General features: G+C 48.2%; 1 protein-coding gene across 1 annotated transcript; it reads left to right on the forward strand.

The window, feature by feature from the left end:
- The first annotated feature begins 70 nt into the window (after window positions 1–70).
- Window positions 71–24,857, forward strand: ZNF142 (zinc finger protein 142). The gene is given in 10 exon segments (XM_040358177.1): window positions 71–246; window positions 1,997–2,299; window positions 4,521–5,135; window positions 6,767–6,937; window positions 10,991–11,803; window positions 14,101–14,278; window positions 15,526–17,920; window positions 17,922–18,683; window positions 22,419–22,523; window positions 24,438–24,857. Coding segments are annotated over 8 exon segments (5,259 nt in total). The 5' UTR covers window positions 71–246; window positions 1,997–2,046; the 3' UTR covers window positions 22,491–22,523; window positions 24,438–24,857.
- Window positions 24,858–26,323: the final 1,466 nt, after the last annotated feature.

Consider the following 26,323-nt stretch of genomic DNA (forward strand, 5'->3'; position numbering starts at 1 on the left):
GCTTCTGCCCCCCCCAGCGTGTGCATGGACGTCACGCACAAATGAAGGAAGTGACGCGGCGCTGCGTTCCACGTGGGGCTTCCGGTTGCGTTCCAAGGCTTTGGTTCGGCTCTGGGTTTAGAGCTTACGGTCTGCCAACGATACCGGGTTGTCCAGGAGGACCTGAAAGCCACAGTGATCGTCTACCACCAGGTCCGGAGGGGAGGAACCATCACCCAGACACGGGCAGAGGCCTGCAGGGATCTGGTGCTGTTGGTTACCTTAGTAACAGATGGGGGAAGGGAGTTAGGAGAGGCCCAATGAGCTGCTCTGGCAGGCAATGGTGACAGGTGGTCCTGGCTTAGGAGATCTTCTCTTGGACGATGATGTCCCTTATCCCCAGATCTGACATCCCAGGGCCCTGTGGTGGGGAGGAGAGAGATGGGTGGGGGATGGAGCAACAGTCAGGTGGTGTAAGGGGGTCTCATAAAGAGAATCTGTCACTTTGACACCCATTCAGGACAAACTGACAGGTTCTCTTACTGGACCACCCACTGATATTCACCTGTCCCATTCATCTGTCAGTGCTGGGGGGGGGGTCTCTCGTATCAAGCTCCATCGTCCTACTTATGTAAGCAAGAACCTGGAAGAGACAGGACCCCTCCTTCCCCGATGGTGGAAGTATTGAAGATGGAGGACAGGACCTGGAGTGTGGCAGTGTGTTGTAGGAAGGCCTCTGCTGTTATCGCCTTTATTTACGTCATGGGAGAGTCATGGTTTACTCTCTTTACCTGGATTTGTGCAGCCAGCCCCCTGGTGATGTGATGTGGGCCGTCACCAGGGGCCAACTGCAAGAACCTGGAAGGAAAATCCCCTTACTGCTTCTTTTTTCTTCTTCCCCGATACCCTTTTCTCCCCCTTCTCCTCCTTCTCCTCCCCTCCATTCCCCCTTCTTTTTCTTCTCCTCCCTCCCTTCCCCTTCTTTTTTCCATCTCCTCCCTCCCTTCCCCCTCTTTTTTCCATCTCCTCCTTCCCTTCCCCCTCTTTTTTCCATCTCCTCCCTCCCTTCCCCCTCTTTTTTCCATCTCCTCCTTCCCTTCCCCCTCTTTTTTCCATCTCCTCCCTCCCTTCCCCCTTCTTTTCATCTCCATCTCCTCCTTCCCTTCCCCCTTCTCTTCTTTCCATCTCCTCCTTCCCTTCCCCCTTCTTTTCTTTCCATCTCCTCCTTCCCTTCCCTTCCCCCTTCTTTTCTTTCCTTTTCCTTCTCCTCCTTCCCCCTCCTTTTTTTCCTTCTCCTCCTTCCCTTCCCCCTTCTTTTCTTTCCTTTTCCTTCTCCTCCTTCCCCCTTCTTCTTTTTTTTTTTTTTTTTTTTTTTTTTTTTTTTTCCTTCTCCTTCCCCCTCTTTTTTTCCCCTTCTCCTCCTTCCCTTCCCCCTTCTTTTTTTTCCTTCACTTCCCCCTCCTTTTTTTCCCCCTCCTCCTCCCTTTACCTTCTTTTTCTTCTTCCCCTCCCTTTACCTTCTTTTTCTTCTTCCCCTCCCTTCTCATTTTTCTTCTTCCCCTCCATTCTCTTCCTTTCTCCTTTTTTTTTCTTCTTCCCCCTCCCTTCTCTTCCTTTCTTCTTCTCCCTTCCCCTCTCATTTATTTTTCTTCTTCCCCTCTCTTTCCTTTTTTTTTTTTTCTTTTTTTTTTTTTTTTTTTCCTCCCTTCCCCTTCTTTTTCTTTCTTGTAGCTAGCCCCCTGATACTGTGGCACGTCATCAAGGGCCAAATGCAAGAACCTGGAAGAGATGGGACTTTCCTGCCTCCTGGGTGTAAAGACCCATTTAAAGGCATGCTGGGTGGAAAGGGGTTAAAATGTCAGCTGCTGTGCCTGTTGTAGCCCGAAAAATATTTCACCCGGTTTCCCGGAAAACATATAAATTCCCTACAGATTTGGTTTTCCTGTTTTATACATGTGCCTGGCCCCAGAGACTATGTTTTAACACTAGACCGACTTTTCATTTTTTTTTCTTTCAGGAGAAAAGCTTGAGCGAAGGTCTTAGTGTGGTATGCGGCCACCCTAGCACATGGAAATGTCTGAAATTGACCTTCAGGGGTCATGTGACTGGACTGTGAAGTCATGTGAGCAATTATTGCTCCAGTCGTCTGCTGGGACAGAATACCATATGGAGAATCCGGCTGAGGACAGTGCTGGTGGGGAAGGATCCAATGTCCTCCATCTTCAAGTAGAGGAGACCTTACCAATGACCGATCTCTCCCTGTCTGGCCCTGGTCAGATAATGTTTGATACTTCTGACGTGCAAAGTGGTACGGAGACAAGTAAGTGGCTGAAGCTTAAGTTTGGCAATTTATTTGTTTATGGGATACAGCACCAAACACCGTTACTTGCAATAATGCCACCAGATACTGCCCATCGCGCCCAGTCCCTTCCTGCCCTTCCGCCAAAAAGCGTGGTATTATAGTCCCCTTCATTGCCTCCTGTACTATTGTCCAGTTGTGCTCTGGAAATAAACTTTCTATGGAGGTCCATCATACCTCCTGCTGAGTCATTCTTTGAACCATTAAAATTTGGTCTGTGTGTTCGTTCGAGCAACTAATACATGGCCCAACAAGAATTCTCTTGCCTTTGTGGCTGTGTGTGGTGAAGAGATGAGCGTGGGCGTGTTATTTGGATATACCGTATTTATCGGCGTATAACACTCACCTTCACTTTAGGAGGGAAGTTTCAGGGGAAAAAAATGTAAACAAAAAACTGTGAAGCAAAATAAGGGTCATTGCCCATCAATGCAGCCTAATCAGTGCCCATCTGCAGCCTCTCCATTGCCATGAATGCAGCCTCTCCATTTCCATGAATGCAGCCTGATCGATGTCCATCTGCAGCCTCGGAAGGAGGGGGTATAAGCACCGACAGATTACATACAGGAGAATCTCCTGTTTACACAGCAGCCTCTTTAATACAATTTCTCCCGCCTCCTATGATAGACAGAGGAGTCGTCCAATGTCAGCCCAGGAGACGGGACTTCCTATTACAGATGTCACTGAGTAAACAGGAGATTCTCCTGTATGTAATTTGACAGCACTCGTTCCCCCCTCTCCCCGTCCCCTCAGAGGCAGCGCTGATAAATACAGTATATATCCAAATTACCAGGGGGCCACATTAAGCACTTAACGACCGCCGCATGTACATATACGTCGGCAGAATGGCACGTACAGGCAGATGGACGTGCCCGTACGTCCCTGCCTAGACGTGGGTCGGGGGTCCGATCGGGACCCCCCCCCCCCGGTACATGCGGCGGTCGGAAATCGTCTGGGAGCGATCCGGGATGAGGGGGCGGCTATTTGTGTCTAGCCACCCCGGAGCTGAAGAACGGGGAGAGCCGTATGTAAACACAGCTTCCCCGTGATTCAATGTGGCGGCTGCATCGAATGTGTCATCCCTTTTATAGGGAGACTCGATCGATGACGTCAGACCTACAGCCACACCCCCCCTACAGTTGTAAACACACTTCAGGGAACACATAACCCCAACAGCGCCCCCTGTGGTTAACTCCCAAACTGCAACTGTCATTTTCACAATAAACAATGCAATTTAAATGCATTTTTTTGCTGTGAAAATGACAATGGTCCCAAAAAATATGTCAAAATTGTCCGAAGTGTCCGCCATAATGTCGTAGTCACGAAAAAAATCGCTGATCGCCGCCATTAGTAGTAAAAAAATTTTTTTTTCATAAAAATGCAATAAAACTATCCCCTATTTTGTAAACACTATAAATGTTGCGCAAAGCAACCGATAAACGCTTATTGCGATTTTTTTTCTTACCAAAAATAGGTAGAAGAATACGTATCGGCCTAAACTGAGGAAAAAAAATTTTTTTTATATATTTTTGGGGGATATTTATTATAGAAAAAAGTAAAAAATATTGCATTTTTTTCAAAACTGTCGCTCTAATTTTGTTTATAGTGCAAAAAATAAAAACCGCAGAGGTGATCAAATAACCACCAAAAAAAAAAAGCTCTATTTGTGGGGAAAAAAGGACATCAATTTTGTTTGGGAGCCACGTCGCACGACCGCGCAATTGTCTGTTAAAGCGACACGGTGCCGAATCGCAAAACCTGGCCTGGGCCTTTAGCTGCATAAAGGTCCGGGGCTTAAGTGGTTAAACTGGAACGGGGGGCCGCAATTGGCCCCCCGGGCCAGACTTTGGACATGCCTGATCTATGGAAAGGCTGATTGTACCCAAGTCAATCCATTGATCGACTTTGGTAGAGCCAGCATTTCAGATTTTCAGCATACGATTGCAGCCGCTAGCAATAATCATTGTGTTCTCCCGACGGGGGGGGTTAGCCGTCCCTGCCAGGAGGGCACAATGATTATTGCTAGCTGCTGCAATCGTATGCTGAAAATCTGAAAAAAAATATGGTTTGTACCCAAGTCGATTGAGTCAGTGTTGAGCGTTTTTCTTTCTTTCATTTATGGCCTTTCTTAGATTTTTGCAAAATAATTCTGGATCCATGCATGATGTATTGTATCTCTGTCCAGGTAAATCTGTTGGCATCTTGGCTGAAGCCACCCTATTGTCTCAGGACTTCTGTCAGCTTGCAGACTCGAGTATGCCGGAACTTCCCAGTAATACTCCATACACTTCAGACATGATCTTTGCGGACCAAATCTCCATCAGCCTTGAAGATGGCTCCTGCCAAGACAAGAAGGACAGCCTTTCCTGTCCCATTTGTCAAAATCCATTCAAGTCACCCAGTGAACTAAAGGAGCATTTTAAAAGTCACCCCCCAGCACCCCAGGATTTCAGATGCTGGCAAAGGGGCTGCGCGTTCACCGCTCAGGATGTAAAAAGGCTCCAGTCTCATCTGAGGAGGGAACATAAAGTGACTCCGGTGACTTGTTCTCATCGCAGCTGCCGCCTGCTTTTCCCGAGCCGAGACGAGATGTCCCGACACTTCCGAAACCATTTTCCTTTTCACTGTGTTCACTGCGACTTTGTCAGCTCCAACACCAAGCTGTTCTCCCAGCATCAGAAGAGCCATTGTAGAGACGGACAGTCGTTTCCAAATTTTGACTCCATACAGCCAGCGCCAATGGAAGCTTCTACAGCTCCGCCAGCAATCGACCTGCTGAGTGGCCGTTCTCTGCAGTGTAGTAAGTGTGCTGTGTGAAGGCGGGATTGTGTTTTAGGCCGGGGGCTGTACGTGTCATAAGGCACTGGGGGGCTGGGGACAATTTTGGGCTTGTCTGAAAACCTTGAGCGGAGGTCCTGCTTAAAAAAAAAAAAAATTAAATTAAAAGTCAGCAGCTACAAACACTGCAGCTGCTGACTTTTAATAAGGACACTTGCCTGTCCTGGGTGCCCGCGATGTCGGCAGCCGAAGCCAAGCAATCACTCATCTCTCGGCTGCCCCGCCGCCATCCTCGGTGAGGAATCAGGAAGTGAAGCATTGCGGCTTCACTGCCCAATTCCCTACTGCGCATGCGCGAGCCACGCAGCGCTATGTGAATGGGCGGATGTCTCCTGGGACACACCCAAGGTCCCAGAAGACACCGCTCACCATTTCCCAGGAGGCAGCGCAAGGAGAAGAAAGAAGACCCACCGCGGACAAGGAAGTGGCAGATTAGAAGATCTGGTTAGTATAAAAATAAATGTTTCAATTTTTTTATTTTTTTTTGTACCCTTTTTGGCTTTTTTTTTTATAGGGTGGACCTCCACTTTGGGACCCATGGTGCGTACTAGGGCTATCCCGATACCACTTTTTTTTTGGACCGAGTACAAGTACCGAAACTTTTTGCCAATACCGATACTTTTTTTAAAAATGTGTCCCCACAAATGCAGCCATGTCCCCAAGCCCTCCACCCCCCATTGCCGTCGCCTAGTTGATCAGCGCAGGAAACATTACAGCTTACATTTGAATAGCTGTGTGTTCCCCCGCCGCGCCTCGTCATATATAGCCCCTCCCCCTTGTCCGTGCACTTTGATAGACGGATCACCCATCCAATCTTGGGACGGGTGATCTGTCTATCAAAGTGCCCTATCTATGAAAGCTGTAATGTTCCCCATGCTGATCAACTAAGACGGCGGCGGTGGGGTCTTGGCTTTCTCTTTGAGGACTGCTCCGCTCCCTCGAGAGAGAGAGAGAGAGAGAGAGAGAGAGAGAGAGAGAGAGAGAGAGAGAGAGAGAGAAGCAAATACAGTGGAACCTCAGTTTACGGTTAACAAGCTTTTTGAAAGACTAGCAACTTTTATTTTTTTAAATTTAACTCGGTTTGCGAGTGTTGTCTCGCAATACAAGCAGAATTCAAGCTAATGAGGTGTGCAGTACCGCATTTGGCCTGAGGTGGCCGGAGCCATTCAGAAATACTCCATTCCCGAGGGTTTCTAAGGTCAGTCGGGCTGTCCCGGGGCCTTTCAGAGTGTTTCAGAGGTGCTCTGGCGCCCCCACCTCTGGCCTCATGCGGTATTGCCATTGATGTCAACGTAGAACTAATTATTTTCGTTTTCATTGACTTCTATGGGGAAACCCGCTTTGATATGCGAGTACTTTGGATTACGAGAATTCTCCTGGAACGGATTATGCTTGTAATCCAAGGTTCCACTGTATTATCTAAATCGGGGGTCTCAAACTGGCGGCCCTCCAACTGTTGCGATACTACAAGTTCCCTCGTGCCTCTGATTGGGGTGACAGCTGATCGGGGTGAAAAAAAGCACAACTTGGAAGTTGGGATACAAATGTTCGAGCTCATCTCTACTTGTATTTAATAAAATGAATGTTTTCCAGGTAAAGGATCTGACGTTGGCTCTGGACTGGCAGTCAAACGCAAGAGGCGTGGAAAAGTAGCAGAAGCCGACTCCGGGGGTGACGGTGAGGAGGAAAACGAATGTGATTCTGTCATCAAAAAAGTAAAAAGAACCCGGAGCTCCCGTACTGACAAGGAGACGACCTTCACAGGTACAGTACCTCTGACACAGCAGCAGGGGGGGCTATGAAAATGTAAACCTTTATCTTGAGGGTTATCGCATCCTTTCTTAACAGAGATGTTTTATTGAAAGACAAAACAGCATTATATCATCACATGGATATGAGAGCACAGTGAAGTGAAAAAATAAATAAAATAAATAAAAAACAGCAAACAACTTAAGAGATAACACCAAATAAAGTCTCCTAACCACAACATATATTTAAAGGAAAGGACAAAAGCAATCAATCCCTGTCATGAACCATAATGAACAATCCTTAGTTATACAGGTGTTTTACCCCCCCTTAGGAATTCTACATAGAGTGAGAGAACAGAGTACCAAAAAAAAAAAAGGCGGGGGGGAGGGAATAGGCAGGAGCAGCTGTTATTTGATCAGGAGCAGCGCACTAATGGGCCCACTGGCCACAATCAGCCCCTAGCATCAATCCACCCAAGAGAGGCAAGCATTGCATTCAGCAAGCCAGTGCTCCCAACGCTGCGCCAGCGTGGCGTGGGTTTCAAAGGCGCACGCCGGCGTAGGTGCAAATGATGGGCCGAGCGCCAGACAGGTACGTATCACGAACTGCGCATGCGCCGTGACATGGACGCATGCACAGCACGCGCCTGCTCACAACCACGCCGGCACAACTGGCTAAGCTACGCCGCATCACTGCGTACGCCGTGAACATAATGTACGCCCAGCCAGACACGCGTCCAACGCACAATACGCCGGCTTGTGTTCCCTGGTGCAGACATGTGCATGTCTGTTGCCGGGAATAACTTTACGCCGGACGTACAACTTACGCGCATCTCGCGTAGCGTGTTCGTGAATTTGCGTATTTCCCTCATTTGCATGTTTGAATGGCTAATCAATGGGAGCAGCACCATGCGCCCAGCCCATATGTGCGCCCAACCTACGCCGGCATGTGCAAGCTACGTCGGCGGGGTGTAGCCTGTTTTTAGGCGCATGTTGGTTTGTGGGTCTGCCGCACACATACGCTGGCGCACATTTGCACTTACGTTGGCGTAAGTGCTTTGTGAATCTGGGCCCCTGTGTAGTGGTTTTGCATAGAGTGGCCCCAATCCTCCTCCTCCGGGGTCCCTCAGTGACGCTCCTGGCTCATCCTCCTTCTCGAGTGCCCTGTTGGAGAGCCGCTCTCCCTCAGGGCACTCGTACGGGCGCGCTCCCATGTTTTGCTGCTGCGTCTATTGACAGCAGGATTCGGCCCCGCCCCCTGCGTCATTGGCCAATGGCTGTGCTGCTATCAATCTATCCAATCAGGACCCGAGACACCGGCTGGAGCTGGTGTGCTCGCCCCCGTCGCTGGAAAGATCGGGTTCAGGTAAGTAAAAGGAGGGCTCTGGAGGGGGCAACTGCATCATAGGAGGTTTTTCACCTTTATTGCATAGAATGCATTAATGTGAAAAACCTTGAGGGTGTACCACCCCTTCAAAAGAGAAGTATAGGGGTTTGTAAACAAAATACAAATAGTGTAATTTCGTACTTGCCAAATATGCTGCAGAAATCTCCCTCCACTGCAGCCATTTTAACTGTGGGCAGCTGAAGCTGCTTCCCCGTTCACTTCCTGGATTTACACAGAGGCACACCTCCAGCTCTGCAGCTCTCACTGTCCCTTTTTTATGACTCGCCCCCTTCCTGGAAAACTCTCACGAGAGTCAGAGGGAGGGCTGTGCATGATGTGATAAGCCTAGGCGAATGACCAGACAAGAAACAGGAAGTGGGCTGTATAAGGGATTTACTGGCAGAAAAAAAAAAAAAATTACTATCCAAAGTTAAAACAACAACAAGGGCAGAAGATTTAATAGATGGAAAGATGAAAAAATTACTTAAGGTCCGCTTTAAAGCGGAGCTCCACCCTAAAGTGGAACTCTCGCTGATCGGAACCCCCCACACATTTGACACCTTTCAGGGGGGAGAGGGGTGCAGATACCTGTCTAAAGACAGGTATTTGCACCCACTTCCGGCCACACAGTCTCGGGCAGACTGCGGGCAGAACGTCACCTCCCGTCCCCCCCTCGTTGTGTTCTGGGAACACTCGGCTCCCAGTACACAGCGGGAGCCAATCGGCAGGCGTAGCGCGACTCGCGCATGCGCCATAGGGAACCGGGCTGTGAAGCCGGAGCGCTTCACTTCCTGGTTCCCTCACCGAGGATGGCGGTGGGGGCAGCAGAGTGACGAGCGATCGCTCGCCGTCAACACTGCACATGCGTGGGATAGAGCGGTGAATGCTGGGACATCAGCATTCACCGCATCCCTGAAGGATTTGCTTGTGGGCTTCACAGTGCCCACAAGCAAGATGGACCCGCTCAGGAAAGAATTTTATAAATTACTTTTTACTGCAGAATGACAAGGCGGAGGGCTAGTAAAATCGGACACGTGAGTAAACTATTAATGATATACCGAGCGGCAGATGCTCATAAAAAAAAATAAAAAAAATCCCGCGGAACCCCCGCTTTAAGCCACTAGGGGATGCGTGCCCGCCACGTCACTGGGGACCCGATGCGCGTGCCGCCGGGCACCCGCGATTGCCCAGTAACTGAGCAGGACCGTGGATCTGTGTGTGTGTGTAAACACGCAGATCCACGTCCTGTCAGGGAGAGGAGACCGACGGTGTGTCCCTTGTACATAGGGACAACCATCGGTCACCTCCCCCCAGTCAGTCCCCTCCCCCCACAGTAAGAATCACTCCCTAGGGAACACATTAACCCCTTGATCGCCCCCTAGTGTTAACTCCTTCCCTGCCAGACACATTTTATACAGTAATCAATGCATTTTTATAGCAGGGATCTCTGTATAAATGTGAATGGTCCCAAAAATGTGTCCGATGTGTCTGCAGCAGTCTCAATAAAAATCGCTGATCGCCGCCATTACTAGTAAAAAAAATTATAAAAATGCTATGAATCTTTCCCCTATTTTGTAGACGCTATAACTTTTGCGCAAACCAATCAATATATGCTTATTTCGATTTTTGGTAAAAAAAAATTAAAATAAAATAAAGAATACGTATCGGCCTAAACTGAGGAAAAAATGTGTTAAAAAATAAAATAAAAAAGCATATTTATTATAGCAAAAAGAAAAAAATATTGTATAAAGCTCTATTTGTGGGGAAAAAAATGATAAAAATTTCATTTGGGTACAGTGTTGCACGACCGCGCAATTGTCATTCAAACTGTGACAGCGCTGAAAGCTAAAAAAAATGGCCTGGGCAGGATGGGGGTGAAAGTGCCCTGTAGGCAAGTGGTTTAAATTTAATTATTTTCCAATAAATTTGTATTCCTTTTCTGGTACCGTATTTTCCGGCGTATAAGACGACTTTTTGCATCTAAAATAATGCCCCAAAAGTCGGGGGTCGTCTTATACGCCGGGTACCTGTCTCTCAGACGGCGGCCATCCATTATTCAAAAGCCACGCCTCCTCCTCAGGCTGTTCCGTGATAGGCGGAACACTGATTTTCCCAGCAGAGCCTCTGTTCAGTGTTCCGCCTATCACGGATGCCTTCTCAGAGGACATCCGTGATAGGCGGAACACTGAACAGAGGCTCTGCTGGGAAAATTAGTGTTCCGCCTATCACGGAACAGCCTGAGGAGGAGGCGTGGCTTTTGAATAAAAGGACGCCCGCAGCCTGCAAACAGGAGAAGGTAGGAAGATCGTCGAGGCAGGCATACTGGCCCAGTGAGGCTGGCATACTGGCCCAGTGAGGCTGGCATACTGGCCCAGTGAGGCTGGCATACTGGCCCAGTGAGGCTGGCATACTGGCACAGTGTGGCATGTATAATGGCACAGTGAGGGGGTCGTCTTATACAGTGAGTATATCCCAAAACCAGCATTTTAGCTGGAAAATTAGGGGGTCGTCTTATACGCCGGCAAATACGGTACCTATAAAGTCCGCTCCAATATGCATCGCCATATTGTAAATAATCCCTAAAAATTTTGGGCAAAAGTGAAATGGTAAATTTTGACAGAACTCGCACTGATGTGTATTTATTTTTTTATTTTTTTTTAACACTTTTTTTTCAACCAATAGGAGATGTGGAGAATGGTGAAGAGCACCTATATAAGACCCACATGTGCCCCGAATGTAAACGCTGCTTTAAGAAGAGGACTCACTTGGCTGACCACCTCCACCTGCACTTCCCTGACCCGAACCTGCAGTGCCCAAACTGCCGCAAATTCTTCACCAGCCGCAGTAAGCTAAAGATCCACATGATGAGAGAAGCGGGTGAAAAGGCCCACCGCTGCCCGCTGTGTGACTACAGCTCCGTGGAAAAGAACGCTCTGAACCGTCACATGGCGAGCATTCACGAGGGGGTCTCTAACTTTTATACGGACACCTACTCCTGCCCAGTGTGCCAGGAGACCTTTAAACTGAGCCAGGCTCTGAAGGATCACATGAAAGGGCACAAAGCCGAGCAGACGTTGCTGTTTTGCTTTGACCCCGGGTGCGACCAGGCTTCGTCCGACCGCAAGGAGTACCTGCGGCACATGAAGGAGTCTCACGGTATCCAGGCTGTGGAATGCAGGTACCATGCCTGCACTGCGCTCTTCAAGTCCCGCGAGGAGATGGAGGAGCACCGCAAGAACCATTACGCCTTTCACTGCCAAGAATGCGACTTTGTCTGTTCCAACAAACACACCTTCCGCAAGCACAGGAAACGCGGGCACCCGGGCAAAGAGGAGCTGGCATGCCGCTTCTGTCCTTATAAGAGCTTTAACCCAGTGGAATACGCGGACCACGTGGGCAAGATGCATGCCAATGAGAAGATCCACCGCTGTGGGGAGTGTGATTTTGCAACGGCGCACAAGAGGGTGTTGATACGACACAAGTTGTTACACACAGGTAACAACACACAGGAATGTTGTGCAGTTTGTTACGATGGATCATTTTGCAAACATAATGGAATATATTTCTTCTGTGGTATACATATACAGTGACTTGAAAAAGTATTCATACCCCTTAAAATTTCCCACTTTTTGTCATTTTGCAACCAAAAACTTGCATGTATTTTTTGACCAACACAATGACAAAATGTGGAACATTTCAAGGGGTATGAATACTTTTTCAAGGCACTGTACTGTTAGAGAAGTAAACTTATTTTCAAATTGATCCTTGTGAAGCACTTTGAGGGGGCTGGTAAACACTGCAGCACAGCATCTGTTCGGCTGAGCTTAGCATAGTGAAGATGTGATTCTTCTTCTTTTTTTTTTTTTTTTTAAAAGGAACTTTATTGATTGGCGCAAAGATATCTCATAAGGTTTAATTGGTGGGCTATAGATTGCCTCTCACCACACTGAGCTGATAAAAAGTATTGAACGCAGTACTTATCAGCACATGCCTGCACTGCACCGCAATGCAGTGTTGTGAGCCATTTTCCCTTGTCCATGTGGTGGGTCTACCAAGGCTCTGGCATTTACAGCTTTATTACAAGGGGAAGAGCGAATGAAGAGTGAATTCCCCATATGCAAACTGGCACCAAAGTTTTGATGGGGTGGAGAAGGATTGTAAAACCTGTTAGGTTAGAATTTCTATCCTTCCTTTTTTTTTTTTCCCCCTTCATTAAAATGGGAAACCTTTTGGCACCTTTCAGGGGGGAGGAGGGAGCAGATGCCTGTGTAATACCGGTAGTTGCTCCCACTTCCGGGCATAGATTGCCACAGTGACCTACGCTACGTCCGGGGGACCAGTGGGATCGCGCAGCGCGACTCGCGCATGCGCAGTAGGGAACTTCCCGATTCCCTTACCGAAGATGGCGGCGCCTCCACCCGAGAGCTGAGGGACAGATCGGCTTTGGGTGCCGACATCGCGGGCACCCTGGACAGGTAAGTGTCCTTATATTAAAAGTCAGCAGCTGCAGTATTTGTAGCTGCTGACTTTTTACTCGGTTTTAACCCCCTTAGCGGTAAACCCGAGCATGACTCGGGGTGGGTTTCCAATGTTAGGATCGGTATCCCCGAGTCACGCTCGGGGTGGACGTGCAGAGTGTGCAGCGGCGCGGCTTACCTGCTCGCTGAATCCACAGGCAAGTTACTTACCTTGTCCCTGGATCCAGCGATGCATCCCCGCTGTGTGAGCGAGCGGGTCCTCCTCACTCGATTCACAGTGTCCCTGTGTGCCGCTGATCTCCGTTCCCTGCGATGTTACGACGCACGGGGGCGGAGAACGGCGCCAAATTCAAAAAAGTAAACAAACACTATACATACAGTATAAGATTACAGTACTGGTATGTAAAAAATACACACCCCCCTTGTCCCTAGTGGTCTGTCCAGTGTCCTACATGTACTTTTATATAATAAAAACTGTTCTTTCTCCCTGCAAACTGTAGATTGTCCAAAAGTGTCCCTTTATGTCAAAAATGGTTTTAGATGAGCTAGAAAACAGCGATAATAAATTATAATCACTTGTAGAATTGTGCGATAGCGATTTGTGGGGAAATTCGTCATAAAAAAATAAAAGTAATGACAGCGACAATTCTGCAACTGAGCAAATTTCAGTGATTTTGAGTTGATTACATTATTGAATAATTTTTATTATAATTATATTATTATTTGTTATAATTATTTATAATTATTTATTATATTATAATTTATAATAAAAAATAAAAAAAAAATAAAAAAATGTCATACCCGGGATGCCTACTAGACTCTTGTTTGGTCAGATTTAAGTGAGTTATTCCTAAAAATTACAGGCCTACAGTATAAAACGCCAAATTTCCTTGCAAAATAATTGTACCGCTTTTGGTATGTAATTCCAGACAGAATCATACCGCCAGGGACGTTAAGAAAGATTTACCCTCTTCTATTTGTCCTCTTTACCAATACCACACTATCACTGAAAGAAAATCACACGTTTTGGGTTGTCGCCAGAACAGGAATAGAGGGGACATCTTCCAATGGCAACACTAGCCCTTGTGACAACCAGGGATTTCCCTCACTTTGGGGAGAGATCGTCTCTCTTCCTGTTTTGATTATGGGACAGGAAGTGAAGGGTAATCTCTCCAATGGGAAACTGACAGCAAAAAAAAAATGCTGACGGGGGTTATAACTCTACCCTATCCATAATTTTTGTCCTTATGATAATTTATGATGCACAGGTTCACCATTTGTAATCTAGGATGTCTTTTGTTTCCAATCTTCTAGGAGAGAAACCTCACAAATGCAGCCAGTGTGACTTCACTTGTCGGGACTTGAGCTACCTCTCTAAACACATGCTGACGCATTCCGCAGACAAGAACTACATGTGTACGGAATGCGGGTACATCACCAAGTGGAAGCATTACCTGAACGTACACATGCGTAAACACAACGGAGACCTCAGGTCAGTGTCTCCAGGCCTTTTACATGGCATGATGTCTTCTTTGTAGTAATGATGGCTGGAGAAATTCCAGGAGACAGGTGGAGAACTTATTTTATAAAAAAAAAAAAAAAAAGCTTTTAACTACCCTGTTTCCCCCGAAAATAAGACAGTGTCTTATATTAGTTTTTGCTCCCAAAGATGCGCTAGGTCTTATTTTCAGGGGATGTCTTATTTTTCCATGAAGAAGAATACGGTACACATTTATTGCTGAACAAAAAAAAGGAAATTTATTACCTGTATACGGTACTGTAGTAGTTGTCATCACAAACCAGCCATCACAAATCGGCATAACCAGACCATTTTGGTAACCCCTTCTGATCCTCCTGTGTCATTTTGATTCCCCCCCCCCCCTCTGATCCTCCTGTGTCATTTGATTCCCCCCTCTGATCCTCCTGTGTCATTTTGATTCCCCCCCTCTGATCCTCATGTGTTATTTTGATTTCCCCCCTCTGATCCTCCTGTGTCATTTTGATTCCTCCCCTCTGATCCTCCTGTGTCATTTTGATCCCCCCCCTCTGATCCTCATGTGTCATTTTGATTCCCCCCCCTCTGATCCTGCTGTGTCATTTTGATTCCTCCCCTCTGATCCTCCTGTGTCATTTTGATCCCCCCTCTCTGATCCTCCTTTGATATTTTAAGTGATCCCGCTCCCCCACCCCTGTGCCAGTGGACACCTTCACCAGACATTTCCCCCCTACCTCAGTCACCCCTGTGTGTCCACACAATGTGTCTGACTCCTGCTCCGCGCTACTCACTGTCTAATTGTGAGTCGGCCAGACTCCGTCAGGGCAGAGCGAGCAGCAGGCGGCAGCTTGTCCTGTCGGCGGCGCAGGCTCTCTGATGAAAAGAGACCACGCACTTCCTGTCTGCTCCGTCTGCGCTGCGGCCAATAGTGAGCTGCACGGCAGCGCCCGCCGCTACGGTCCAGGGTACATAGTTACGGTAGCTTCAGGGGGGGCCTTATCGGGATGCCTTATGTTCGGGGGAGGCCCTATTATCGGGGAGGTCTTATTTTCAGGGGGGGTGCCTTATATTTAAGCGAGAGGGAAAACTGTATGTAGGTCTTATTTTCGGGGGATGTCTTACTTTCGGTGAAACACGGTATAATAGTCTCCCTTTTTAATGGCACCTTGTACAAGTATTCTACAACTTTTTACTGTTTGCTGTTTTTTTTATACAGGTGTGATATTTTCATTTTCTTTTCTTAGGTATCATTGCAGTCAGTGTTCATATCGCTGCCACCGTGCCGACCAGCTGAGCAGCCACAAGCTTCGGCACCAGGGGAAGACTCTGATTTGCGAAGTCTGCGGGTTCGGATGCAAGCGCAAAAGCGAGCTCCAGAAGCACATGCAGGTCAAGCATTCCCAGAGCGCCCAGATACCCATCTACCAATGCCAGCACTGCAATTACCAGACGAGGTATAAGCAAACCTTGCGCAACCATGAGAATGGCAAGCACACCAAGCACCGCGAGTTCCGCTGCGCCCTGTGCCCCTTCCGCACATTCAGCAACACAAGCCTGTTTTTCCACAAACGCAAATCGCATGGGTATGTACCGGGCGATAAGGAGTGGCTGGAGAGGTACGCAAGCAAACAGCAAGAAATAAACAACGCCAACCTGCTATTTCCGTACAAAACTGAGATGTCGGTGACTCTTAAGCAAACTTCTTCTGGTGATCAACAAGCTCAGGAACATAACTGTGAGGAACTAGATGGCCACGTTGAGAAAAATATGGATTCTCAGGCGACTCAGTGCCTGCAGGTAGAAGGTCTTACTGAACCATCTGAAAATGCCAACATGTCAGTGGCAGATGAATCTTTATTTGCAGCTATTACTCTAGAACCCGTTGAAACTTGCAGTATAGAAATGGAAGACTTCCCAGTACGTTTGGAACTAGCCTCATCCAACGAGCTCCTGGTCAAGGAGCCTACTGTGGAGACCTGTGAAGATCCTCTTCCAGAACAATCGGAAATCCTGTGCTTCTCTGAGACGTTGACCATTGACGACCATATGACCTGTGGGCAGGATTTCGAAGAAGAAGCTGAAGATCAAGACAAGCCTGAGAACAGTGTATGTGTAACTGCTGTCCACTATGACCCTGAGCCAGTTTTGTGTGAAATTAGTGACCAGTGTGAAGAGCTTCCCGACCCTGAGAATGGTAATCTTGAAATTCAGCCTGGCGATATCTCAGTTGAAGTACAGGGGTCCTGGGCTGACGTTGTCAAGGGCGGCGTACAGCTGACCATTGTATGTGAGTCAAGTGGGCTTAACGAGACCGACCTTCAGGTAGTGGAGCCTCCTCCTGTCTCTATGGACGAATATGATAATAGCAGGCCTGAGTCCATACTGAAGGCCTTGAGAAAGCAGGACAAGGAGCAAGCGGAGACGCTCGTCCTGGAGGGACGAGTCCAAATGTTGGTGGTCCAATCTAAAAGTCAGATTTACCGATGTGAAAAGTGTTCCTACATCACCAAGAAGAAGGCGGGCATTGTCCAGCACGCTAAGAACGGTTGCAACGTGCGCAAATCTGCCTTGATGTGCCAGGAATGCGGAGCTAGCTTTAAACAACAAAGAGGGCTCAATACTCATATCCTTAAGAAGTGTCCAGTAGTATTAAAGAAGAAAAGAGTTGGGGTCAAGGCAACTACATCTTCGAAGACGATGGACCAGCATGACAACAGCCACCCGGGTCATGATGCAGCATGTTCCAAAGAAGGTATTACTGAGAGTCAAGATTCCAGCTTGCCTGAAAACTTTCTAGATCGGGTATCTGCAGGTCAAGAGTTTGTGCAAGACCCCTTGAAAGAAAAGTTGGTGCAAGACCCCTTGAAAGAAACTGATCCTGATCGAACAGAAAGTATTGAGCATGCAACCAGTGAGCTCCCCTTAGAAGGTCCAAGGGATCAGGACAATGTTTCTTCTGTGTCGGAGGAAAGGGAAAAATACAGATATAAAGACGGGAAATTCCGATGCTTATTTTGCTCCTATTCCTGCTCCAGAGAATGTACGATCAATTGCCACGTGAACGAGAACTGCCGGGAAGTAAAAAAAGTATCCTGCACCCTTTGCCTGGCTGTTCTAGACTCGGAAACGGCGCTAAGAAAACATAAATGCACAAAGCATAAAATCTTAAAGAGCAATCGGGATAAAGAATATGATTGTGAAAGTTCTGGAAGAGAGGACGGTCCCAATACAGAAGAAGAAGATGGAGAACAAAATGAAAGCGTAGATTCTTGTAAAGATATGACCACCGGCACCGGCAAACTTTCATGCCCCACCTGCCCGTTCACATGCAGTCAAGAGCGGGCCATGAGAACGCACAAGAAAAAAGGTTGTCTAAAACCAGGGGAGCTCCAGTGTTCGCTCTGCTCGTTTCGGTGCGTATCGACGGCGGCTCTTAACCGACACAGAGACCTTCACCAGAAGTATTCTCAAAACCGAGCGCACCTGCAGTGCAAGCTTTGCGACTTCACCTGCAAGCAGCCGCGATGTTTGAAGCAGCATGTGCGGATCCGCCACGAAGGGGTTAAACCCCACCGCTGCAAATACTGCGACTTCAGCACCACCCGGCGCTACCGCCTGGAAGCCCACGAATCCCTTCACAACCGGGGTTGGCCGCATCTCCTGCGACGCTTGCAGTCGGACTTTTGGCACGAACTCGAAACTCCGGCTGCACCAGCGAAGAGTCCACGAGAAGAAACCCACGCACTTTTGCAACCTGTGCGATTATAGCGGCTACAGCCAGAACGATATCGCTCGGCACTTGAGCAGCTGCCATAGCGGCGAACTGGATTTCCCATGCAACGTGTGCCAGGCGAGTTTTAGCTCCGAGGCGGCGCTGAAGCAGCACAGCCTGCGGAAGCACCAAGAGAAGGAGACCTATGAATGTTCGCAGTGCCTGTTCTCCTGTCATAGCCAGGCCACGCTCCGATGTCACGTTCAGAAGCAGCACTTGCAGCTGGGGTGTGCCTTGTGCAAGGAGACTTTCTCCCGCCGGCAGGACTTGGAGGAGCACCGGAAATCTCACTTTTCTCACCACTGCCAGCAGTGCCAGTTTGCTGCCAAGGACCGGCAGCAGTTAGTTAACCATTACGCAGAGGAGCACGAGTCATCGGCGCTGCCTGGTGTGGAGGCGGAAGAAGGTCCCCTGCGCTGCCCTTTCTGTTCTTTTTCCTGTCGTCACCAGCTGGTGTATGACCACCATGTCAAGGGCCACGGGGCCACACGGGTCTACAAGTGTTCTGACTGTGAGTACAGCACCAGGAATAAGCAGAAGATCACCTGGCACAGCCGAATTCATACCGGGGAAAAGCCCTACAAATGTCACCTTTGCACCTACGCCTGTGGAGATCCTTCACGTCTTAAGGTAACAGTTTCTTTATTTGTCATTTTGCTTTTTCTATAGTACATATAGGAGTTTATTTACTAAAGGCAAATCCACTTTGCACTACAAGTGCACTTGGAAGTGCAGTCGCTGTAGATCTGAGGGGGACATGCAAGGAAAATAATCAGCAGATCTTCCCCCCTCGTTTTCAGATCTTCCCCCCCCCCCCCTCGTTTTCAGATCTCTCCCCCCCCTCGTTTTCAGATCTCTCCCCCCCCCCCCTCGTTTTCAGATCTCTCCCCCCCCCCCTCGTTTTCAGATCTCCCCCCCCCCCCCCTTGTTTTCAGATCTCCCTCCCCCCCTCGTTTTCAGATCTCCCTCCCTCCCCCCCTCGTTTTCAGATCTCCCTCCCCCCCTCGTTTTCAGATCTCCCTCCCCCCCTCGTTTTCAGATCTCCCTCCCCCCCTCGTTTTCAGATCTCTTCCCCCCCCCCCCCGTTTTCAGATCTCTCCCCCCCCCCCCCTCGTTTTCAGATCTCCTCTTCCCCCCCCCCCGCTTCCTCGTTTTCAGATCTCTTCCCCCCCCCCCCTCGTTTTCAGACCTCTTTTCCCATCCCCTCGTTTTCAGACCTCTTTCCCCATCCCCTTGTTTTCAGACCTATTTCCCCATCCCCTTGTTTTCAGACCTCTTTTCCCCATCCCCTTGTTTCAGACCTCTTTCCCCATCCCCTTGTTTTCAGACCTATTTCCCCATCCCCTTGTTTTCAGACCTCTTTTCCCCATCCCCTTGTTTTCAGACCTCTTTTCCCCATCCCCCTTGTTTTCAGACCTCTTTTCCCCCTCCCCTCGTTTTCAGATCTCTTTCCCCCCTCCCCTCGTTTTCAGATCTCTTTCCCCCCTCCCCTCGTTTTCAGATCTCTTTCCCCCCCTCCCCTCGTTTTCAGATCTCTTTCCCCCCTCCCCTCGTTTTCAGACCTCCCCCCTCCCCTCGTTTTCAGACCTCCCCCCTCCCCTCGTTTTCAGACCTCCCCCCTCCCCTCGTTTTCAGACCTCCCCCTCCCCTCGTTTTCAGACCTCTTTCCCCCTCCCCTCCCCTCGTTTTCAGACCTCTTTCCCCCTCCCCTCCCCTCGTTTTCAGACCTCCCCCCTCCCCTCGTTTTCAGACCTCTTTCCCCTCCCCTCCCCTCCCCTCGTTTTCAGACCTCTTTCCCCCTCCCCTCCCCTCCCCTCGTTTTCAGACCTCTTTCCCCCTCCCCTCCCCTCCCCTCCCCTCGTTTCAGACCTCTTTCCCCCTCCCCTCCCCTCATTTTCAGACCTCTTTCCCCCTCCCCTCCCCTCGTTTTCAGACCTCTTTCCCCCTCCCCTCCCCTCCCCTCGTTTTCAGACCTCTTTCCCCCTCCCCTCCCCTCCTTTTCAGACCTCTTTCCCCCTCCCCTCCCCTCGTTTTCAGACCTCTTTCCCCCTCCCCTCCCCTCCCCTCGTTTTCAGACCTCTTTCCCCCTCCCCTCCCCTCGTTTTCAGACCTCTTTCCCCCTCCCCTCCCCTCGTTTTCAGATCTTTCTCCCCCTCCCCTCCCCTCGTTTTCAGATGTTCCCCCTCCTCGTCGTCTCGTTTCAGATCGTTCCCCTCAGATTTACAGTGACTGCACTACAAATGCACTGCAAGTGTTTCTCAAGCTAGATCATCTGATGTGTAAATTGACCAGCTTCCTATACCAGCAGACCAAAGTAATTTGTTGGCAATACCCAGCCATCACTCACGTATTCCATTAGGGTGTGCACCGCAATGCTCAAACAGACGTGTGTGTCTACATATATATATATATATATATATATATATATATATATATATATATATATATATATATATATATATATATATATATATATATATATATATATATATATATATATATATATATATATATATATATATATATATATATATATATATATATATATATGACCCCCGACACATTGATCTCCCTTCCGGCACAGTGAAAGAGAAGAGCGTAAACACTTCTCCTATGGCAGAGCCGGCAAGAGGGAGGTCTTTCCCATCTTCCTCCCACCACAGAGAACGATAATGCTAACCGCATGGGATGATTAGGGTGTGCTCGGGCACATCCGGCACCCTGTACGCATGCCTATGATCACGAACATGGTTGGGATTTAACCGCTTGCTGACCAGCCGCCGTCATTATACTGCGGCAGATCGGCTCTCCTGCGCAAACCACCGTAGGTGTAAGTCGGTCTTTGCAAAGGAGATGGTCTTTGCAAAATCCGCTGGAGCATGCCCACGGATTTTGGCGGACTGCGATCGCCTATTAGAGGCAGAACTGCCTATGTAAACAAGGTGATTCCCCTTTTGGACAGGTGACATGTCAGATCTTCTGTTCTCAGTGATCGGGAACAGCGATCTCTGCCATGTCCCTAATAGCTTATCCCCCCCTACAGTTAGAACACACCCAGGGAACACACTTAACCCCTTGATCGCCCTCTAGTGTTAACACCTTCCCTACCACTGTCATTTATACATTGATTAGTGCATTTGTATAGCTCTGATCAATGTAATAATGTCACTGGTCTCCAAAAGTGTCATTTGGGGTCAGATTTGTCCACCGCAATGTTGCAGTCCTGCTTAAAATTGCAGATTGCCGCCATTACCAGTAAAAACAATAAAAAAAGAAATAAAAGTCCTTTAAATCTATCCCATAGTTTGTAGACACGATAACTTTTGCGCAAACCAATCAATATACGTCTATTGCGATTTATTTAATTATTTTTTATTTATTTATTATATCTGTCTAAACTGATATAATATAATATGTATGTATGTATGTATGTATGTATGTATGTATGTGTGTGTGTGTGTGTGTGTGTATGTGTGTGTATATATATATATATATATATATATATGTATGTGTGTGAGTGATATAGATAGATAGAGAGAGATATATATATATATATATATATTTGTGTGTGTATATATAATATACATTTTATTTTTATTTTTTTGGATATGTATTATAGCAGAAAGTAAAAAAAAATATATATTTTTTTTTTTATAATGGTCAGTCTTTTTGTTTTATAGCGCAAAAAATAAAAAAACGCAGAGGTGATCAAATGCCACCAAAAGAAAGCTCTATTTGTAGAAATAAAAAGGAACGTCAATTTATTTGGGTACAGCGACGCACGATCACACAATTGTCGGTTAAAGCGCCGCTGCGCCATATCGCGAAAAAAAAATGGCAATGGTCATTAAGGCCCCTTCATACTACCGTGACTTTAAAGGTCGCGCGATTTTGCTGCTGCTGCGATTTTGACACAATTTTTGGCCACTAAGTTCTGGGAATGCCTGTGCAACTTGCATCAAAGTCGTACCAAAGTAGTGCAGGCAATACTTTGAAGTCGTACTAATATGAATGGTTGTCATTGGAAATCACGGAGAACGACTTCGCAGTCCCAAGTCCCAGGACAAGTCCGTACAAGTGGAAAGGGGCCTTAGGGGGTCAAAGCCTTCCGAGGCTGAAGTGGTTATGCCAGCCATACATGGATCAAAATTCACCCAGTAGTTATTAGAGAGGCACATACTGTCATCTTACATGAAGCTTAGGGGCCGCGTTTCACACTGGTGGCGTTTTGCCGCAATTTTTTCGCGGTAAAAATAGCGCTATTAAAACGGATCAACTGATCAACTGGTACTTTGCTGAGCGGCCAATAACCAGCCACTTGTATTGTAGTTTTTTAATGAATTCTGTTTGTGTTCTCTTTCTTTATACCATATGCGGATCCACAAGGATGAAAAGAACTACCTTTGTCCCGAGTGCGGATACAAGTGCAAGTGGTGAACCAGCTGAAGTATCACATGACCAAACACACAGGTAATGCAGGACAGAAATCGATTAAAACCTTGTAAAAAAAATTAATTGACCCAAAACCACAATAGTTTCCCTTTTATAGACTAATTTCCAGGTAACCTGATCTACGATCGTTTTTCTTAACCACTTCCTGACCGACACATGTACATATACGTTGGCAGGCCCTGCACAAAAACAACGTACGTCGGCTCTAGGGTGCAACGGATGAAAAAACTCACGGTTTCGGATCGTCACTCGGATCAGAGTCACGGATCAATTATTTTTTGGATCCGCAAAAAAAAAAAATCGTCCCCACTGTAATATCCGCATCTCCCCCACTGTAATTATCCGCATCTCCCCCACTGTAATATCCGCAGCTCCCCACTGTAATATCCGCATCTCCCCACTGCAGTGGCGTCACTAGGGTTGGTGTCACCCGGTGCGAAAAAAAATGGTCCTCCCACCAACTATAGTTACCCCCCTCCCTCAGTGCAGACACCCCAATCGGTACAGACACCCCACCTCAGTTACCGACACCCCCCCCTCCCTCAGTGCAGACACCCCCAGGAGTACAGACAGTAGCCCCCCCCCCCAGGAGTACAGACAGTAGCCCCCCCCCCCCCAGGAGTACAGACAGTAGCCCCCCCCCCCCAGGAGTACAGACAGTAGCCCCCCCCCCCAGGAGTACAGACAGTAGCCAGCCCCCCCCCCCCAGGAGTACAGACAGTAGCCGCCCCCCCCCCAGGAGTACAGACATTGCGCCCCCCCCCCCCAGGAGTAACAGACAGTAGCCCCCCCCCCCCCCAGGAGTACAGACAGTAGCCCCTCCCAGTAGTGCAGACACCCCCCCCCGTAGTGCAGACAGTAACCCCCCTCTCAGTGCAGAGACCCCCCCCTCACTGCAGTCACCCCCCCCCAGTAGTGCAGACCCCTCATCAGTATGACTCACAGTCCCCCTTACAGACCTCAGACAGCAGTGGTGTGTTCCCTCGAGCCGCGGGCTCCTCCTCTATGGGGTGTAAACAGAGAGGAGGGGCGCCGCCGGGTGTACCAAGATGGCTACGGCACCGGAGCTAAACCGCAGCCTTTCCTAATGCTATGGCCGCGACGGCAATCCGCGGATCACATACTGAGCCGATCCGAAGGGGGTGACCCATTTGGATCACTGATCAGCGGTGATCCGTTGCAACCACTAGTCAGCTCCTTTTAACCACTTGCCGACTACCTAACGTAATATACGTCGGCAGAATGGCACGGGCAGACAAAGCAACGTACCTGTATGGTGCTTTGAATCTGCTGCCTACGCGCGCGAGCTCCGTGACCGTGGAACCCGCAGTCTCTATGTGCGTCAGAACGGGGGAGATGCCCCATAAACAAGGCATTTCCCTGTTCTGCTAGTGACAGGACAGACATCTACTGCTCCCTGTTATAAGAGCAGTGATAAGTGTCGTGAGTCTTTTGGCATCGCTTTCCTAACACAACGCTGAGTGAACAGCGAACGCACAGCATGGCGCCCGCTGGTCAGCTTTTGGACGCCTATTGGGGGCTTATTTAATGGCTCTAATCGGGGTGCTTTCATAAAATACCCCCGCCGCTGTAATTCAGTTGCCTGAGAAGGGGCCCAGCACCTGAATAGGGGGTGGCAGCTGTGACCATAGATAGACATGGTCACATGGTGATAGACAGGTGGCAGGAGAGAGAGGGCGGCGATGGACACTCCGCCACTGCTTAACACTGAAAAATATATCTGATGTTAGTCCACTTTAATGAAAAATGCCACCTTCAGATTTACTCTCCCCAGTTCTTGCATTTTGCCTTAGTTTACATTCTGAGAGCAGCATCCACATTAGAATTCACGCCGTGAACCAGCGAGTGGTACTTGTAGTTTCCAACACCCGAATAGGCTCCCGTTGCTAACCAATGCCTCCATCTTTTCAGGTTTGAAGCCATACCAGTGCGAAGAATGCAACTACTGCAGCCAACCGAGCCACGCGCTGCGCGTCCACCGGGAGACCCGCCACCCGCGAGGGTCCGCTCCTTCATCTGCGAGCAGTGCGGCAAGGCGTTCAAAACGCGCTTCCCTGCTGAAAACCCACCTCAAGAAGCACAGCGAGGACAAGCCCTACGTCTGCAACGTGTGCCAGCGCAGCTTTCCGCTGGCCGGCAGGACTGCGCCACCACTACCTCACCCCACACCAACCAGCACCTTTTTCTGCCAGCACTGCCCATACCGGGCCAAGCAGAAGTTCCAAGTGGTTGAAACACTTACAGAGGCACCACCCCAACCATCCGATGTGGAGAAGGGGGGTGGGGAAGGAGCCATACCTGGTTCTCCATACAGGGACATGAATCCGTGTTTCAGCAGACTCCAGAATGGTCAGGCGGACGCTGTGCCCGGAGAAGCACTTTAGTCACAATTTTCTATTGTCATCTATTTTGAGGTTATTACGAGCTTCCAGTGCAACTTTCTGAAGAACTTTTTATTTTTTAATTGCATCTACAACTGTGAAGGAGAAAAGCAAGAGTTTTTGAGATTGTAGTTTTTCCAATATTCAAGGCTTTATTACAGGGGTAGGCAACCGTGGCACACCAGCTGTGGTGAAACTACAAATCCCATCATGCCTCTGCCTCTAGAGCAGAGATATGCAATTAGTGGACCTCCAGCTGTTGCAGAACTACAAGTCCCATGAGGCATAGCAAGAGTCTGACAGCCACAATCATGACACCCAGAGGCAGAGGCATGATGGGACTTGTAGTTTGTCAACAGCTGGAGGCTTGTTAATTGCATATCCCGGCTCTAGAGGCCATGCCTGTGATTGTCAGGGTCTTGCAATGTCTCATGGGACTTGTAGTTTCAAAACAGCTGGAGGGCAGAGGTTGCCTACCCCTGATTTATTACATTAAAAGAAATACAAGGGTCCATGCTGACCATATTGTGATCTGCTAGATCAGATCAACCTCACCTACTATCTAACTCAGTGTTTCTCAACTCCAGTCCTCAAGGCGCCCCAACAGGTCACGTTTTCAGGCTTTCCATTATTTTTCACAGGTGATTTGATTAGTTTTACTGCCCTAGTAATTACCACAGCATCTGAGGGAAAACGTGACCTGTTGGGGCGCCTTGAGGACTGGAGTTGATAGATCAGGGTTTAACTATGTAGATTTCCATCAAAAAGACCCATCTAGAAAAAAAAAACAAAGGGATTTTGCCCTTTTCCTCCCTTTCTGCTTCAATTATAGTAAATGTTCTCCAACATGACAGGTGCTCCTCCACTGAAGACCTCCTGAATTTTCTCAGCCTTGGGTGGCTATTTTTAAGTCGCTTAACAGGGCAGCATTTTATAGGTCTCACAAAATTAAATAACCCCGAATTTTCAGTACTGCCTCATTTTATTGGCCTAAATAGTGCCTAAGATAACAGTGCTGATGTGCAGCCTTCACTGCCTGTGTTCTTGTGGTGCTTCTTGGATCCAAAGTCCAAAATACAAAAGACCTCTGCTTGTTTCCAAATTGAGGTTAAAGTAAAAATGTGGCCAAGATATGGACATTCAAATCTTAAAATATCTGTAGCAGGGCAGTAAAGAAGACTAAAAACAAGCCTTCAATAACCTCCGTAGCTGCAGGCACTGTGGAGCAATTCAGTTTCAAAGATCGCAAAAGAAGCATTAAAGTGTTTTTTTGTCTTTGCACTGTGCTTTTATTACAGCTCTGTGGGTAGTAGAGGCTGTGGAAATTAAATGGCAGCTGTTAGGGCTTCATGCTGGGGAGAGGTCAAACAATTTAAGTGGAATTCCAGTCTAAACCTAAAGGTTTCCAGGTTCTCT

Source organism: Rana temporaria, chromosome 6, assembly GCF_905171775.1.
Source record: "Rana temporaria chromosome 6, aRanTem1.1, whole genome shotgun sequence".
NCBI classification, from domain to species: domain Eukaryota; kingdom Metazoa; phylum Chordata; class Amphibia; order Anura; family Ranidae; genus Rana; species Rana temporaria.